At 49.5% G+C, this 18,095-nt stretch overlaps 1 protein-coding gene across 3 annotated transcripts in view; it reads right to left on the bottom strand.

Moving 5' to 3' along the window:
* Positions 1-2,144: 2,144 nt before the first annotated feature.
* Positions 2,145-18,095, bottom strand: part of adgrl1a (adhesion G protein-coupled receptor L1a) — an 89,619-nt gene continuing 73,668 nt past the window's right edge. For all 3 annotated transcript variants that reach the window (XM_086176342.1, XM_086176343.1, XM_086176344.1), the window contains 18 exons: positions 17,425-17,718; positions 16,224-16,327; positions 15,140-15,325; positions 14,902-14,940; positions 12,548-12,728; positions 12,338-12,460; positions 11,188-11,399; positions 10,920-11,093; positions 10,166-10,375; positions 9,646-9,866; positions 9,315-9,381; positions 9,114-9,205; positions 8,809-8,977; positions 8,531-8,686; positions 7,587-7,683; positions 4,846-4,968; positions 3,551-3,568; positions 2,145-3,414 (listed from right to left, as the gene is read on the bottom strand). In XM_086176342.1, coding sequence (XP_086032468.1) covers positions 2,453-3,414; positions 3,551-3,568; positions 4,846-4,968; positions 7,587-7,683; positions 8,531-8,686; positions 8,809-8,977; positions 9,114-9,205; positions 9,315-9,381; positions 9,646-9,866; positions 10,166-10,375; positions 10,920-11,093; positions 11,188-11,399; positions 12,338-12,460; positions 12,548-12,728; positions 14,902-14,940; positions 15,140-15,325; positions 16,224-16,327; positions 17,425-17,718 — 3,428 coding nt within the window. In that variant the 3' untranslated portion in view covers positions 2,145-2,452. The remainder of the gene's footprint in view (positions 3,415-3,550; positions 3,569-4,845; positions 4,969-7,586; positions 7,684-8,530; positions 8,687-8,808; positions 8,978-9,113; positions 9,206-9,314; positions 9,382-9,645; positions 9,867-10,165; positions 10,376-10,919; positions 11,094-11,187; positions 11,400-12,337; positions 12,461-12,547; positions 12,729-14,901; positions 14,941-15,139; positions 15,326-16,223; positions 16,328-17,424; positions 17,719-18,095) is intronic.

Here is an 18,095-nt window from a genome sequence, read left to right on the forward strand (position 1 = left end):
GTATGTCACGTCTCCAGACGCGGCCCCCGATTCCCGGTCCTTTTTTCTTTCTATCTGAACGACGTGACCGCCAGAACGACTTCCATTCAACACGGGGACGGTAATGGTAGCTCTCTGCGACGAGCATTACCCGGGGCTAATTTGCAATTCGGTCACAAAAACAGCCTTTCCAATGGATGTGCGCTTACAGAAGTGTAATGCATGGCAAATACATGTGGATACACACACACACACACACACACACACACACACACACACACACACACACACACACACACGCATACGCATACGTATACGCACACGCTAGACAAATAAAGGAATAACTAACATTCGCGCGCGCAAACAAGCGCGCAGGCACACGTTGGGCACTTCACACAAATAAATACAAACGCGTGCTCACAAGAAATTAATGAATTGTCACATTAGGCTCTGGAATAAGAGAACAAATTCTCTTTAAGAAAACAGCAAAATGCAATATTCTCTGATAGCAAAAAACAAATCATGCTGAAATCCAAGTTGTTCAGTTGTGTGTAATCTGGTTATACCCTCTAAATAATACAAGAACAAACCAAATCACTTTATGGATGCTGTCACTCACCCATAATGCTTTATCGTGCCTTTGAGGCACAGTATGACATTTGACAACATCTATCTCACTTGCCCCGTACCTCCCAGCCCCCCCCGACTGCCCGAGGCAATTCCGTCCAGGGAATATCAAAGGTCAAATATTAACAACGTGTAATGAGTTATATTACATAAAAATTGTGCCATGATTTTTCTTTTCTGTTGTTGTTTGTTTGTTTGTCATTTATCCGGAGAAGAAAAAAAAAAAAAAAAGAAATTCTGCCGCACGGCGTAATTTCTCTCTCTCTCTCTCTCTCTCTCTCTCTCTCTCTCTCGTTCTGCCTTTTCTCTCCGCTTGACAATTAGGGAATTTCACCGAATGGCGGGGCGGCGCCGGGTCGCCGAGGAGCGAGAGAGCGCGAGACCAAGCGATGGGGGAGAGAGATAGAGTGTTTCATTCAGGTCACAAACTCCAAAACATTTTATTTTTTTTTCTTTTGTCGGTTTGTTGCAGTACAAGAAGTCATTTCTCATAGTATTTGTTACCTTTTGTTGCTTTTGATCATCTGGTGTCTCTATTTACAAAGTAGGAATAAAGTAGATTCATGAGTGGTTCATATGTACATGGTTTCTACCAAACGGTCGACCGGCGGATTCGCGACGTTTACAGTCTTGTATGTCACGACCGTAACGGGAGACGAGTCCTCTTCCACTGGCTAGGCTCTAACAGCAAATACAGGGGCGATGGGTTGACATCAGTCTGAACTCTCGGTCCCCGGAGGATGCATATCCAAAGTCAACAAAATGAATACTATCACCAAAAACGATAGCAAGGCAGTCATTGAACTTTTAAAATGCCTAAAGCAAACAACCAGAGGGAACAGCGGCGAGGATTGGCCAGTCATATGCGAGAAGGTTCTCCCGCTCTGGAGGGACGTCGCAGCGCCTCCTCCGTCTCCGTCTCCGCCTCTGTTCCACTTCTGTACACAGTCATTGATTCACAGCAATAGAAAAAGGAAGGCAACTACACTGAATCAGCTCCCACTGCCTGCTTGGAACAAAAGATCCTGCTCCCTTTTACTTAGATGGATTACTGTTTTCACTTTTGATGTTCATTAATGAGCACTTCTGGATAAGTGAGTGAGTGAGCGTGTGTGTGTGTGTGTGTGTGTGTGTGTGTGTGTGTGTGCATGTGTGTGTGTTTGCCTCGTGAATGTTCTACTTTCTGTTCTGGCTCAATAAAAAGATATTTTTGGCAACAATGAAGAGCTTTCTGTGAGACATTTTTTTTTTTTAGGTTATAATAGTGTACTATATGCCCTGTCTCCAGAGTAACTACTCCTATCAAATGATTACTCTGGAAAAAAAAAAAAAAAAAAAAGCCTATGGATGGTACGAAAAGGAAATTAGATAAAATATAAAGCAATATTCCCATCTCCAGAAGTTGGTCTGAAAAGAAATAACATTTAAAAAAAAAAAAAAAAACTTTAACAAAGTTGAAAAGTATCTGAAGGTAAAGGGGGTGGATCGGTACATTCAGAGTGCTGGATGTGGCCTTTAAGGTACCAAAGGAAGGGGAGTGGGGGGGATGGGGGGGGACGAGGGGGGGGCTTGGGTGGAAAAACACCAATCACTCATCTCCATAAGATGGTGGCGGGTCCGAGATAAAGGCTGCTCCTGCAGAGCCAGCCGCAACTCCCCCCCGTCCCCCCCCCCCCCCGTTCCCCTTTCCCGGAAGGTCACGCTCACTGTTTGCTCATCTGTTAGTTAAATAAAAAGTCAAGAGAAAGAAAGGCAACCAAACAAGCAGACAGATGTGACAATGAGATGGGCAACGAGGCGACTCCGGCCGTCACATTTGTCCCGAGTTTCCTTCTCCGGGCTCCAGTCACAGGCTGGTAACCAGCTGCATCTGTCCGTCTCCCTCGCTATGGGCCGGCTCCGGGGCCTGGTGTCCGTCCCCGCTCGGCCTCCGAGGCGGGGCCTGGTAGAAGGTCTGCATGAGGGCCCCGCGAGAGCCGAGGGCGGGCCTCCCGGAGCTGTAGTACAGCTCCTCCGGGGGCTGAGCCGATCGCGGCACCACCTCCAAGGGCTCGGGGCTGCTGTCGGGGTAGGGTGAGTCTCGCAGGTTGGTGATGCTGGTGTACAAGGAGTCACGGGCCGGGGAGTCCGGCGCTCTGCCGCCTCCCTGCCCGCCGACGCTCTGGCCGCTGTGGCCGCTGTGGCCCAGGCTCTCGGTGAGGTCGGCCGTGTAGCTCTCTGACTCTTCCGGATCGCTCTGGTAGAGGACCGACTGGGCGCGTTGCAATAGCAGGGGCTCCTCCAGAGCTTTATAGAGCAGCTCCACATCCTGCGGCGTACGCTGCTGCCGCCCGTCTCTCAAAAAGTCATCGTCTTCATTCATGCCCAGACACGTTTCCGGCCCGACCCCCGTGCCCCGTCCGACCCCGCCGTGGGAGCGTCCCCCGGCGAGGCTGCCGCACCCCCTGTCTCCGGCGTCACCGCCGCCGCCGCCGCCTCCGCTTCCCCCTCCGGCGCCGCCCCTCAGGTTGTTGTGCACGAGCTCGGAGATGATCATCTTCTCGAAGGCGGCGGCGTCCGACAGGTTCCGCCGGATGCCCCCGCCCGCCAGGGCCTCCGAGCCGCGCGGATTGAGGAGGGGCGGCGGGCTCTCGCCACCGCCGCCGCCGCCACCGCCACCACCGCCACCGCCGCCGCCGCCGCCGCCTAGGAAGTCACAGCTCCCCCCGCCTCCCGGGCCGGTGCGGAGGGAGTAGCTATTGTTGAAGTTACCATTCAGCGGCAGGGTTTCCATTCCGCAGGGGTCACGAACCTTAGATAATGTGCTCTCTGGATCCAAACACAAACATAAAAAGAGGGGCACAGGACGGAGGGGTTTAGCGTTATTTTAGCGTCGCTCGAGAAGAACATCAGTTATTGTGAATTGTAGCATACGGCGGTGAAAACGCGGGTCAAGTACACTTACTTGGGTCTCGGAAGGTCCCTGTGCATTCAAGTGAACGTGGAGTGAATAAGAGCGAAAAACAGACATCAGCAAATGTTCCTTCACACACCATTAACTTGATCAATTCATTTCTAAACAAATGCACAAATTCTCCACCATCCCTGAAGGGCTGTCATGGAAACAGTCAGGGATACTGTGGTTTAGCGAGGCTTCGCCCCGGCACAGAAAATCCATCAGATTATTTGGTACCGCCGGTTCAACCTACATACATAATTCATTAAAAAGGAAAACTCGTAGAGTATAGCGGTAATATTTATCTTGCGTTGGAAGCTACCGTGCCTTTTCATACAAAAATACCGTGGCAGAAAAGCTGCAGCCGCCCCGCATAGTGTGAAGCATATTCATTTTTGAGACTGCGCTTGTAGTGCGACTCCCGTCGACGTCCTTCTTCTTCGGCGGCGGCGGCGGCGGCGGCGGCGTGGGTAATTAGACATCCTAATGAAGCTCTCTCCCCGCTTCCTCTCCCACTCTCTTCTAAAAATGTCTTGGCTGTCAGGCCCGTGGCCGTCAGGGTTGACGTATTATTCGGGGAGGCTTTAAAATATTCAACAGAAACGCCGCCACAAATTTCAGTCCGCAGACGCCCCGGCCTGTTACTCGGCGGGTCTGCGCTCAGCCGGGGGAACCGGCGACACACACTTATAGCGGCAATTACACGAACGTGTCTAATTCAGCAGTCATGGGCATCCAAACAGTGCAGTTTGCCATAAAGCGCCTTACGGTTCATTTTAACAGGCTGCGAGCCGAGGGCGGGCAAGGACGTATATGCATGCACACACACACAAACACACACACGCACACACACTGAGAAGTCATACCTCAGCCCGGCTGACACTCAGACAGATTGAGCCTGGCCGCTGAGCTGTCTCATCGGGTTCTACAGCTGTCCTGACTTAAACTATTTTCTTTTTCCAGCTTGGCAACGGAAAAAGTGCGGGGCCGGTACTTTTGGCAGTCACAGCTGTAACTAATTTTCGAATCAATTTGTGACTTTCTCGCGACTCGGCGTCCGACCAGATGGCCGGTTAGGCCCCTTTTCTTAATTGTAGTAAATCCATCCGACAGCGAGGTATTCCGAGGAACGAAAAAAAAAAGAGACCCCGAACAAACGGCGACATAAAAACAGACGTGTGAACATCCGTGTGAGTGTTGGAGCCGCCGCCAGAACACGACGGCGGGGTCGAGGGCGAACATACAATACGCACACGCGCTCACATCCCTGCACACAAAATGCCGATCTATTACGAGGAGCTAACCGGTTGAGTTGAAGACGCCGGGTGAAGGTGGGGTGAAGCTCTCAGCCAGCAGAGTGTTGTAAGGAGAAGTACCGGTGCGTGTCTGCAACACTGGGTTCGTCAGGAGGTGGTTGCCCATGGTTGCTGCAACATTCACAACAAGTACATGATCATAAAAAAAAAAAACGCTCGTGTCTGTGCGAAACGAGCGAAGGCGACGGGCACCCGCGTGCGGTAGCCGCGTTTTTCTGACATTTTCCAGACTGTGTAATAACACTTGCAACTGTAAAAATATTTACTGTTTATTCAGATGGGGTTATTTTTGTTATGGCTGGGCTTTATGGAGTCATTTCACAGTCCTCCTCAATGTTTATGCCTGCTGATTGTAACCTTTGAGTGGAAATACAATTGCAGGGGAAAGGTACTTTTTAGAGCATTGCCATTCATTTTTTTTTTTTTTTTTTCCCTTCGGCCCCTGACAATGTAGTGAGACGGGGGGAGATCGGTAATGCATGCCATTATGTTGTCTTGGGGTGCAACCATTGAAACACAGTTAATTTCACAGTGAAATGTGAATGCCACTACAAGACAAAAATAATTCAAAGAAATGGCACACTGAGAATGTTGTATAATGCCCACGTATGGCTGCAGCCCGGGGGCGACTCGAACAGAAATGCCATGAAATTAAAAATAGGACAGCATGACAGAGTAGTCCGAGACCGAGTGCAACCTTCGGGTCTCAGTCCTGCCGTTCATCACCGGGCAAGGTGCCGGGGAACTCAAAAAAAAAAAAAAAAAAATTAAAATATGCACTCGCACACAGCTATTTATTTATCTTGGACCCTTTTCTTATACCTTCTTCCTGGCTCTGTTGTGTCACATTCTCAGTTCCCCCGAGACGCGTTTTTTTTTCCGAATTTGTCCGAATTTTGCCGTCTGTGATTTCCTCATAGGGAGAAAAAAAAAAAAAAAAAAAAAAAAACCCGTTGGAAATGGATTTAAGTGGGGAAAGAATGAAGGGCGAGGGGGGTAACCGTGCGAGATGGCGGTCGCGTTGACGCGTCGGCTTGTGTGTACGTGTTTGCGGGTCCCGTGGACTCTGTCGCTTTAATTACTGTTGTCGAGGAAAAGATTGCGGATCATTACGGCTGAAGTGGCGTAATCAAAGAGACGCGGGAGAAAACAGCGAAGAATTTTTTCCTCCGGCTTTTGCCGCTTTAATGACTCCTCCGCGATGGCGTCTCGCTCTGAACCCCCTTCCCGCGCTTCCCCCCTTTTGTCTCTCGCTTCCCGCCGAGTGACGAACTTCTTCTCGCGGGCGCCGAAAAGGAATGGAAGAAACTAACAAAGGGCTTCACGCCGCGGTTGTTTGTGTTTGACGGCGCACGACGGAGCCGTCCGTGGCGATCGCTCTATCTTGACGCGTCGGGTGGGGTGGGGGTGGGGGTGGGGGGGGGGGCCTTCCTGAAGCCGACCTGCCAACGCACTACAAGAACTACAGATGCGCGCGCACGTCCCATCCATCCATCTTAATCGTAGCGCCCCTCTTCTTCAACCTCGGCCTGGCTCCTGTCACTCTCCTCAATTAGAATAATTAGCCCCTGTTCCCTCGCACGATAATCAGTTCATTAAAAACAAAATGGATGAAATTAGCGTCGAGACTGACGGCTGATTTAGCAGCCGCCTCTGTGTCATCACCCCGCCCCCGCCTCCCCTTCCCCGAAAAAACCGAATCGTGAACCTGAGCGGACCTTGATCATCTCGGCGGTCGTGCCACCGGCAGCGGAGATATGCCCGGCCCTCAGAACACCGCGGCGAGCTTAATTATTTAGAGATGGAAGTCTAAGACAAGCGCGGTTCCCGTCTGTATCCCGCCACCATTGAACTGCACAGGGGCAGCGTATTTTTAATTAAGACGGAGCCGGATACACCGCCGCTTCAAAGCGGAGGCTTCACAACAGCTGCTGGGAAGTATTTCTGAACACGATGTTTACGGTTTTTAGAATCGACCTTCTATTTCAGCGACATGCGCTAAATTTGAGTCGGTAAATATCCCTCGCTTCGGCTTTAGAAAAGATTCTATGGCGGGATTTTAACCCTGTATGGGGAAAAAAAAAAAAAAGAGTCCACGTCGTCTCCTGCGGTCAAACGGCTGCGCGACCCTTTCCTTAAATGAAACACGTCGAAGGACAAATGGAAATAAATGACACTGAAGAAACCTGCCTGCCAACGGATGAAGGAACAATCCGGACTGAACATCTGGGCTGCCGGTGAAAGCCATCGCGTTTGCCGTTATTATTGACTAAATGACCTCGGCGCCGGCGGAAAAAAAAACCATTATGAAAATAAATGTAACAAAGACATCGAATTTTTCCCGAACCTTACAGTGTTCGACTGCAGACCGCTCGACCCCGGGGGGGTACGGAACAATCCAAACACGAACGGTTTCCGTGCTCGACGGAAAAAAAACTTGGACCCGCGCAAAAAAAAAAAAATCACAATTTCTCGAGGAATTCGGGCAGATATAACATTAAACCTCTACATTTGGCAACAGGCTCACATTCACACATATTACAAAGTGTTGGTTTTAAAGCAAAAAGAGCCATTTATTCACCCCATCGTATCAGGTACGTGAACATAAATACGGTATTGCTGTTTTTCCTTTGTTCCCTTTCTGTTAGTATGCTGAATACATATGTGTGAATTTAACCGCGCGCTGCTGAATAGAGGGGAAACAGAGCAGAGACAAAGGGACGGCTCACCGCGGTTGAGTGTCGGCGTACTGTTGATATCCCCCGCCATGAAGGAAGACTCCGTCTGCTTCCGAACCGTGTCGTTCCACATCCTGCGAATCCGGCTCTGGGGGGAGGGAGGAGGGAGGAGGGGGAGCGAGAGGCGGCAAACAGACGAGAGGTTTAAATATAGAAATGTTGCAGATAAGACTTTGAAACTCGGCGGGACGGCCGTAATCAAAACCGCGGGGCCTCGGACTAATCCGCGAAGAACAACAGGCGAACACGCCAGACAGAGACGGAGGAAAGAGGCACGTCATGTTCTCACGAAGGAGACGGATGAACTCAAGATGTACAAGGCACGATAGGGAGGGTCGATTCCTCGGAAGCTTCTCGCGTCGTGGTCGAACGTGGCGCCACGTGTGCCGACGGTCTTGAACGGCGCCCGTGTCCACATGTTGTACACCGTGTCCGGAGGATGTCTTTACAAAGTATTTTTTAAGGGGGAGATCGAGTTCAAATAATTCGTCATTGGAAAGCTGAGCTGATTCGGTGAAGGTTGAGGCGATGGCGAATTTGATCGGTGAATTTAATCAGCGAGCCGTCGAATTAATTATTAATCAAACTCTGGTAACTGAGAATCTTGGGGTTTTTTTCGAAACCATGCACTTTCTGTAATTCCACGTACTCGATTTTGGACAATAAATCAGACACTACCGTGAGGACTCCTTTTCAGAATTATTTTTTTAAATTAATAAAAGTCAGATTTATTGTCGATGCGCTAGACACGAGAAGACGTTTCTCACAACCTCACGGTGACATGAAATGAACAAAATAGAGTGCAAGTTAAACAGTAAAGTGCACTGTTACATTCAACAGCGAACGTTAAATTGTGAAGGTATAAAGTGCAAAAATACTTATTTCCGCACGTACGAGTCAAATGCGGTTGTCAATTTTCTCGTCCTGACTCTCACCTGTCTATGTGCCGCCGCGTGGCGAGCTTGGCTGCCGCTGTAGTAGCGATTGTTGGCGCGCAGACCCGAGTTCTTCAGGGATCCGTGAGAGCTGGTGGTGGAGGTGCGGCTACAGCAGTAAGAATGACGCAGACACTTACTGTATTCCTTATGGACCTGTAACGATGATATAACAATAAGCAGGTTTATAATCCACCAGTAAACATAAGCGCTTCGGTTTTAATTGCCTTAATAACCCCAAAACAACCGAAACAGTTGGGGCGATATATGCGAGGTACCTTCTTCTGCAGGGCGCAGTGGAAGATAAAGATGAACATGCCCTGGAAGGCGTTGAAGGTGGTGAAGAGGTAGGCCATGATAACCGTGTTCTCGTTGATAAACAGCAGGCCGAAGGCCCACGTCAGCCCCAGCAGGAACAGCAGAGCGATGGCCCCCAGAGCCCACGACCTGAGGGAGGCGGAGAGAGGCTGTTATATGATAATCGGCGCGATATAAAATCGTCTCGATACGGAAAATAATAGCCGGCTGAACTTCTCTGACTCGGTTTCAAAAGTGTAAATTGAGACGAGCCGAGCCGACTCACTTGATATTATCCAGGCGGCTCGAGTCCGGTTTGAGCGCCGAAGAGTTGCGGATCATCTTGTGTAGCGTGATCATGAGGAAAATGAGGTTGAGCTGCGGACGGAGGGATGGGAAGAATCAAATAAACGCGCAAAGAACCGCCGGCGGATACGACGGCCGAGTCGTAACGGGGGAGCGCGCGTTGAGACGGTTAAGCCGCTACCGTGATGACGAACGAGACGGGTCCGATGAAGCTCCAGATGAAGTAGTTATCCACTCGCAGCCAGCATCTGGAGCGGCACAGAGCGGGAAGAGAGCGTAAAAAGAACTGAGTCGGGATACACTAAGACACGTGCACACGCAACTTTCCCGTCTCGGCGGATTATCATATGAAGACTAATCAACAGGCTTCGGCTAAGTGTGTTCAGAGATGCCAGTCGGCGGGGAGCCGCGGGAGCTGTTTGCACAGCAGAGCATATTATATTTCCAGCTGGGGGAATAACATAATCCTACTTCTCAATCTGCAGGTGCAAAAGGCCTGTCTTCACACGTACGCTTTCTTGGTCCCATAGCTCCGGTAGTCTATGGCTGCCGAGATGCCCACCACCAGTGCTGGGAAGCAGTAGCCGCACAGATAGTAGTACTTTTTGCGGGAGTACTCGCTCTCAAACACCTCCACCAGCATGAGATAGAGTTGTACGCCCTCCAGACACATCCAGGAGAAGGCGGCCAAGAAGAAGAAATGCAGAAGGCCAGCAAAGATGGGACAGGCAATCTGAGGGCGGCACCCAGAGAGTGCAGAAAGGAGAGAGAGAGAGAGAGAGAGAGAGAGAGAGGAGGGGTGTTAAACTGAAAGAGGTTTAAAAGTGAAGATCGAGACTTGTGGAATCGCAGGAGGACAGAACAGTCACTACGAGGTACTACGTCAGTGAACTAACGGGTAATCTCGGCGACACCAAGTACGGTAAATCATGCAATCCCTCGCCAAATCGGGGAAAATGTCGCATGAAAAGTCACTCGAATTTCTTTTCCCGCCGCGGCGTCGCCATCGATCGGTCCGACCCGGACGCTCACTTGATAATCCGTCTTGTCGATCCCGATGAGGAAGAGCAGCTCGGCGATGAAGAGGTTGATGCAGAGGTTTTTGTGGATGGTGTTGCGATCGGTCTGCAGGCCCCGCAGGAAGCAGAAGGTGGAGATGCAGATGGCCAGGCACACCAGCGAGATGACGATCCCGACCCAGGTGATCACGAACAGGATGAGCTCGTGCATCCTTCCCTGGTACTTGGGTTTCGACGTCGTCGCGGACGAACAAAGGAGACGGGGGCGAACGTGCGGAGGAAAAAAAATCACAGCGGGCACGTTAGACAAACAGGCGATGTAAAAATAGATGACAAGAGTGTTGGGAAGACGGCGGCGTGAGCGATGAGGAGAAATCAATATGTGGATAGTTAAGACAGAACAAAGAGGTGGGAGAAAGAGAGAGAAAGACCACGATCGCTTTGTTTAATATTTGTAAATATATGCAAGGGAGCTTAAGAGGAGAGACAACGGACGAGACGTCGCCGGAAAAATAATAAAAAAAAAAAGGCATAAGAATTCATGTGAATGTCAGCGAGAAGTAGCGGGACGTGCATTTGTAAACGGCGAGCGCCGGAGCGAAAGGAGGAACGTCGGGAGAATTGGAAACCAAAGAGCTTGTCAGCCTTGAGAGGTTACATTAATGTGCATGTGTGTGAGGGCGTGTGACCGAGAGCGAGCGAACGCTAATACCCGAGCGTAAATCAACCCCGGCGCGCGTTTTTTTTCGCCTCGCCTGTTAACTCACGTCGGGCTCGTGGTGAGCCATCAACACGGCGAAGTTGGTGAGGTGGCTGCAGGAGCAGGTGGTGTGTGTGCTGTTGGTGTCCAGCTGCCGGCAGCCTTGGGAGGACCACTGGCCGGTCATGGAGCGCTCCGAGTAGTTCCAGAAGGAGCAGTTTGGCGTGTAATAATTTTCCAACTGAGGGAAAAGAACAAAAAAAAACAAAAAAACAAAAAAGGGCGGTTAAGTTTCTTGCGTGCAAATGAGAGAAACCAGATTCGATTCGCGCCACCTGAAGATGCTTCAGGGTGAAGACCACCGGTTCGGTGAGAAACACCCTGCTGGACTCTTTGTTGATGGACGCCGCGATCACGTGGGAGTTGACGGCGAGACGTTTGCGGCTGTGACCGGCGCCGGCGTCCAGCTCCATCTTCACCGTGGCGTTCTCGGTGGACAGGAAGGATCCGAGGTGCTTGTACAGGATGAACACCACCTTGACTTGTCCTGGAGGTCAGGGGAGCACGGCGGGGGGAACAGGAGGGAGACAATGGGACATGAAATTGAAGAGGTATAAAAAAAAAAAAAAAAAAGGAAAACGAAAGATGTTAAGTGAAAAGGCCACGGTGACAGGAGGCGAAGATGAGGAGAGGGGAGGAGGGGAGGAAAGACCAAATACAGAAACGGGGGCATAATATGGTAATGGCAGAAGGAGTGACAGAGATAGAGGGCGGAGAGTGACAGGGTGAGCGAGACGGAGACAAAGAGAGAGAGTTAGTGAAGGTTAGAATGATGGTAAGGACCGTTTCATTTTGACTGGTGGAAGAGAGCGAGATTTAATGTGGAGGGCAATGGAACATTCATCCCTCAAGCATTCACAGATCTCTTATTATTCCATATGAATATTTCATGTGCGTTTGTTTCAATCATTCTAATCTCGTTCCCGCCGCAGAGCCGAGCCGAGACAGAAAACAGAAAAGGATAGCGGAAAGAGGGGGCCGCGGAGGGAGGAGAGGAGCAATGAAGAGGGGGATGACAGGGGCGGCGGCGGAGGGGGGGGGGGATGAAAGAGAGATGGGAGAGGGGGATAAGATGGAGGAGAGACCATGCAAAGGGAATGGAAAGGGGTGGAGAGAAGAGAGGGACTGCTGAGATTGCTCTGTCGGGCCCGGCTCGATTGTAATCTACACGCCTCCCGAGCTATTCTATTAAGACCGCTGTTAAGAAACCATCAAGAAAAGAAATTGTCTCAGCGCTTTTCTTAATCTGATTAGCCCATTATTATGAACCAATAACTTAGTCAACTGCACGCCGACTGCTTTAAGTTTGCATGAAAATGCAAATCGGGGGGAAGCCGGGAAGAGCGTCGCCGTAGAGCCGGCGGAAGTTTTCGGTCGGCGAGGTGAACGGGGAAGGGGGAGGAATCGGCGTCTCGGGCTCCTGACCGTTGCGGCTGTACTGCTTGATGGTTGAGGCGGAGAGCTGGATGGTGCTGTCGCTGGCGTACTGCTGCGGGAAGGACAAGTCCTGCAAGTCCATCTCCGTGTTTAGAACGTGCACCTCGAGATCTGCCGGCACAAGGCGTGCGAGAATATAAATCGGAGGTACGGCGTCCCCGCCGTCCACCGCGTCGTAACGCGCGGCCGTTTCCTTACCGATGCTGGGCGCGTGGTCGCTAAAGCGATTCCCGTACATGTTATTGGCCAACAGAAAAGCTCCTTTCTCCAGAACGTCCAGAAGCATGGTGGCGGTGTGAGCCTGCTCCGTGCTGTTCATGTCCTGCCACGACTCCAGAGCCTCGGGACGCAGCAGGTTGTCCACCGTCTGCACCACAGCCTGGTACAAACAGGAGGCACAGCGGCGATTTCCGCGGCGCTAACACTTTAGAATATGACGACCGGAACGGAGAAACGATCAACAAGCAAATCATCCATGCGTAGAAGCCGAGCCAAGAGATAGCTGTACGATTTCCTCAAATATCCTTTTTTAAATTTGCATCCGTATATTTACGTTTTCAAGTTACGCGACTAAATAAAAGAGCCATGTAAAAATCAATCAAAAAATAATAATGGAAAAAAAAAAAAAAAAAAAAGAAAAGAGGACGAAGGCTGAATTCATTTAAGGAATAATACCTCGTGCTGCAGCGGCTTGAGCCATAAGTGCAGTTCAGCCATTTTAAATTTAATTTATAAAGCAAAGTAAATTCACCCACCACTAAGCCGTTGAGCAATTTCAAGGAACAAGCATAGCATTCTGACTTGATCACTGTCCACCCACTGCTGCAGCAGTGCAATGGGGTCAACACACACACACACACACACACACACACACACACACACACACACACTCAGAGTCCTGAGAATACAGTAGCTCTGAAATCACTTAAAGTGCATTTTTTAATTCTCTATTGACCCTGTATTGTTCATATTTTTTTCCAATCTAAATTCTCCAAGTAGCGTTTCGTGCCGCAGGAAGGCAGCGCTTGCAGCTCTCCGACGCGGCGCTCGCCGTTTTCGTGAGAAAAGTGGTTGGCGTGCAGATCTCCAGACCTTCCCCGTGACTAATTGTTAAACAATAGTTTTGAAAGCGGGTCGAGCGGTCGGCCTTTCGCGCCGTTAGATATTCATTAACTATCTGCTAATCGTCATTCCGTCGCTGAAGTTTCTTTCTGTTTCATCAATAATCACTTACTTTGCAGCAGGAAATTTCATCAACTGCAAGTCCCGTTTAATTATAAACTTTACAAAAGAAAAAAGGAAAAAAACAAACAAACAAAAAAAATCCCTTCCTTCTTGAATTCTTCAGTATAAGCCTTGGTTTATTTCTGATTTGTTTAGCAAATACTCCAGCCTTGCATCTGGGTCATTTCTCTGCTGCCCCCCAACCCTTTCCTTTAATACAATTTCCCTCCTACACTTTATTTAATAATTCGCTATGTCAGACATTCTATTTCACACTTACAATTCATTTAATGGCAATTTTGACGGTTGCATCAGCTAAGCAATTTATTGAGGTAGCCGGCTTGATGAATCATGTAATTCTCTTTCTCAGAATTCTCTAAAATGAGGATTGACTGATGCGTAGAATACAGAGAATTGCTGTTAATAAAATGAATCTATGACCAAAATGCATGGTATCCTCAACGGGGAGGGTGAGTTAAAACATTAAAACGCATGTGTGTCTTGTGTTCATCATCTGAACGGTACTGTTTTAACTGAGTCATCTTGTTGTGAATGACAAAAATGACGTCTTTTCTTTTTGTTTGTTTTTGCTTTTTTTTTTTTTTTTTTACCTTATCATATCTTGCATCAGCATTGATCATAAGAAAATGTGTCATATTACAAAACGCTGCGGACAGGAGAACACATACAAAGGACTAATGCAGAATGTCACATCTCATCATTACCAAAAAAAAAAAAAAAACCACAACACACACACACACACACACACACACACACAAGGCCTTTTCATGATATTAGATTACAGCTTCCACAGAACCACTGTTATTGCACGAATATTGAAAAAGCACAGAGGGATGTAGTCACACAAACTGCTTAATACTATCATCAAATTACATTTTCTTGGAGCCAGAGATATTGTGCTTTAGAATGCAACACAATGAAGCATAGGCTAATATACAGCCGGGGCTCTATCAGGCTATAACAAAGCTATGTTTATGTCTCAATGAAATGAGTTACACATTAGCCGGAGCCATACAAAGCACCGCTCCGGGGAAATATTATACCCAGATATAAATACTGCACATGCTGTCCGTAAAGAATTACACCAAAACAAGCTCACGGTCCTCTTAATCACAAATCAAAAATCCACATGACGATTCCCGCAAGCAAACACACACACACACCACCACGATACACAGCTCCGAGCCAAAAAGAATCTCCTCCACCTACAGGCTACTCCAGGATTTATCTCCCTTCAGTTTTTCTAAGTCGGAGTGCAGTCCTATACTACAGGCATTCAAAGCAGGGAGATAAAAGAGAGGAGATACCTGGATGTAGGCCCGACATGTCCGCTCTCGCTTCTGGAGCTGGGAGGGAAAAACAAAGCCGGGGATGAAAAGGCTGAGAGAAAGGATGATTTAAAAAAACTCACCGGTCCCCGCGCATATACGAGGGGCGGCGGTGAGCGTGTGTGTGTGTGTGTGTGTGCTTTTGTGTTCTTTTGGACTTCAATTACAGCTCGGGTGTACGTGTGTCCCTTTGCATGCTTTTCATGGATAATTCTACCTTGTTGTAGTTGCGCGCGGCCGATTCCTTGTTCCCGGGCCTCAGCGCCTGGAGCTGGGCGTCCAATATGTCCAGAAGTTGCTCGATGAGCCGCACGGACGAGCTCACGTCTCCGGCCTGGATCCGACCCCGCGTGTAATTCATCAGATCGCCGGCGATGCTGGCGGCGTTCTCCCCGCTCTTTATCTGCGCATAAATACGTTGTTTATCTATTTGCTCGCGATACAATGATAACGTAATCACGATTAAAAAAAAAAAAAAAAAAAAAAAAAAACACGGACCGGCTCGGTCGGATTCGCCCGAAACCCGTTCAAGGCCGCCGGATAATTCAAACGCTTTGTTTACTTGTAAAATAAACCCGCCTCAATAAAAAAACCATATCTCTGTTATCAGATTTCCCCAGACCCCTTCAAAAACAAATATCTGTCTCCCTCACATCACAGCAAACAAACCTCGGCGAGCATATTGTGAAGGTTTTTTTTTTCTTCCTCCCCGCTATTGCGGTTTCATTTACGAATCATACCTTAACAAGCACTTTCCAACGCCGATTGATTTTGGCCAAAAAAGGAGACGGCAGAACGGATTATTCAAATGATGAAACATTCGGGGCCACGCTATACTCTCTGTGTTCCCCGGCCACAGGCGAGGGTGTGCTCGGGTAAATAATCAGTCAATTCTCCGGCAGGATTATAGCTGAATTCCCATTTAGCTGGACTATGAAACCTATTACTTCCAAAACTGGGAATGGTGAGATTTCGAGAGCGTAAGTACTTCTACAGGTTAGCAATTTAAATAGCTCGCAGTGCGGCTGCATTCATTCTGCATCATCGAGGGACCGTAATGTATGACCGCACAGCATACGGGTAACCCATGATGGGAAAATTGCCTGTAAATGGGGTTTTTACTAACAATTCGGCCGGACGATAACTTAACTAAATTAGCGGCAAAAAAAAAAATTTTTTTTTTTTTTTTTTAAGGGCAGATGCTTTGTAATGAAGGGTTAGTTGTATTTTAATCGGGCGAGCCAGGGAGGTATGCTAATGGGCGGACCGGGCGGGACAGACCCCCGGCCTGGAGGTCTCACCTTCTGGGCCACCTGGTTGACCCACGGGGAGGTGCAGTTGCTCAGGTCAGGACCCCGAGGGTTCCACATGACCTGCTCCGGCAAGCACTGGAACGAGGCGATACCTGGAGACGAGGAGACCAAAGTGGAAAAACGGGGTCGGGAGGGGGAACGAGAAGATGTTAATCGTCCGGCGTCGCCGATCGAGGGGGGGGGAACGTATGACGGACGGGGACGGGAAGCCGAAAGGCCCGGCGGGTTGTTGATGAATTTCGAGGACGGGGACGGGAGAAGGTAGGAGGAAAAAGTCTGGTGGGAAATTGTTGAAAAAGGTTGAATAATAGAGTGCGGGGCAGTGAGAAAGCGATTCGAGCAAAAAAAGGGAGGAAGAGGAAACCGGATGGAAGGGGCTTTCATGCGATAAATGCGACGTTTTTAAAAAGGAAAATATGCGGACGAAACCGCGTCGCACTCGCTTTGCGCACACAGACACACATCAAAGAATGTCAGGCATGATCCCTCACTGTCAAATAAAAACACCGACCGGAGAGCATCCTCCTCCTCGGCGTCATTTCCAGCTAGGTTTTTTTTTTTTTTCTGTTCAGCTGTAAGGGTTCACAGAAAGGACACCACTCTGGGATAAAGCCAGAGGAAGGGGGGGGCTGGAGGGGGCGTCTAACTGCCGCTGTGAACACAAATAACCAACGTCATGCCGCAAAGACAAGACGGAGAAAGGAGAAGAAGGGGACCACATGGAGAGGGATTGAAGCACAACCGGAGCGGAGCGACTACAGAGACAATGCGGCGACGCTTCACAGTAGTACCAGGATCATAAATGTGGCATCCCATTTAATTCCCCTTTTTTTTTTTTTCCTCTCCTCCACTATTTTTTTTTTTTCCGCGCACCCTCCTCCCGCTGCATACAAATGGGGCTCGAGAGCTTTTGCCAAGATGTGGCAATTAAACCGGCTAATTTAACGTTGGTGCCATTTTGCAGAAGACGACAATGGGAGACGCTAGTTTTTCTCCGCGACCGGAGCACACGGCTGCGAGTTTAGAGGTATAGAACACAGCAAAGAGGGAGAAGAAGCCTCTGTTGGCGGGGCTTTCATATTTATTATTTCCCGCTTTTAATCAGTTGTGTTTCTACGGGGTGACGAGCCTTTCATTAGCGGGACGACGGGGAGAATAACGCGAGAATAACACCATCGCTCGTCCTCACCCAGCGATCCCTTGGGACACGGGCGGTCCACTGTTTCTCCCCGCTGAGTGGCGGGCCACTGGATGCCACGGACCAGCTTGGCCTCGCAGACGTGGGGCTCCGGTCCTTGAGGGGACAGCGGCGGGCGGCGGGTGACCGGCACGGTGGCCGTGATCGGTCGGAGATCCGGGGGTTTGTTGATGGCGCCGATGGGGCGGGACGTGGGGGCGAAGGGGCGCGGCGTGGAGGCGCTGGCGCTGGAGGTGAACGGCCTCGCCGCCGGCGTGGTCGTCACCTGGGTGGTCGTCAGGGGACCTGATGAAAACAGAAAACGGAACGAGAGGCGAGACATTTAGAGAATTATAAGAACGTCAAAGATTTTAAGGATTTGAGGGATGAAAAGGTGCTCGGAGGAGATCAAGAGAGTGAAGGACAAACGGACGTGAATATATGATACGGGAAGAAGTTCAAAAGAGGAGAGAAAATAACGGTTCAAAAGTAAGCCCTGACAATAATTGGGGTTACAAATACTTTTTCTGAGCCCATCAAAGCTTGTTCCTGAGAGAGCGGGAGGAACCGGGGAGGAGACGGAGAAAGAGCGCGCATCATCACAAGTCAGGAGGAGGTAAATAATTGATCAAATGTATCACAGAAGTCACCATCGCTAACAACCGAACCTAATGCCGAGATAA

The sequence above is a fragment of the Fistularia commersonii genome, chromosome 28 (genome assembly GCF_037954325.1).
Source record: "Fistularia commersonii isolate RoL2024-O1a breed Wild chromosome 28, RoL_Fcom_v1.0, whole genome shotgun sequence".
Classification (NCBI taxonomy): Eukaryota; Metazoa; Chordata; class Actinopteri; order Syngnathiformes; family Fistulariidae; genus Fistularia; species Fistularia commersonii.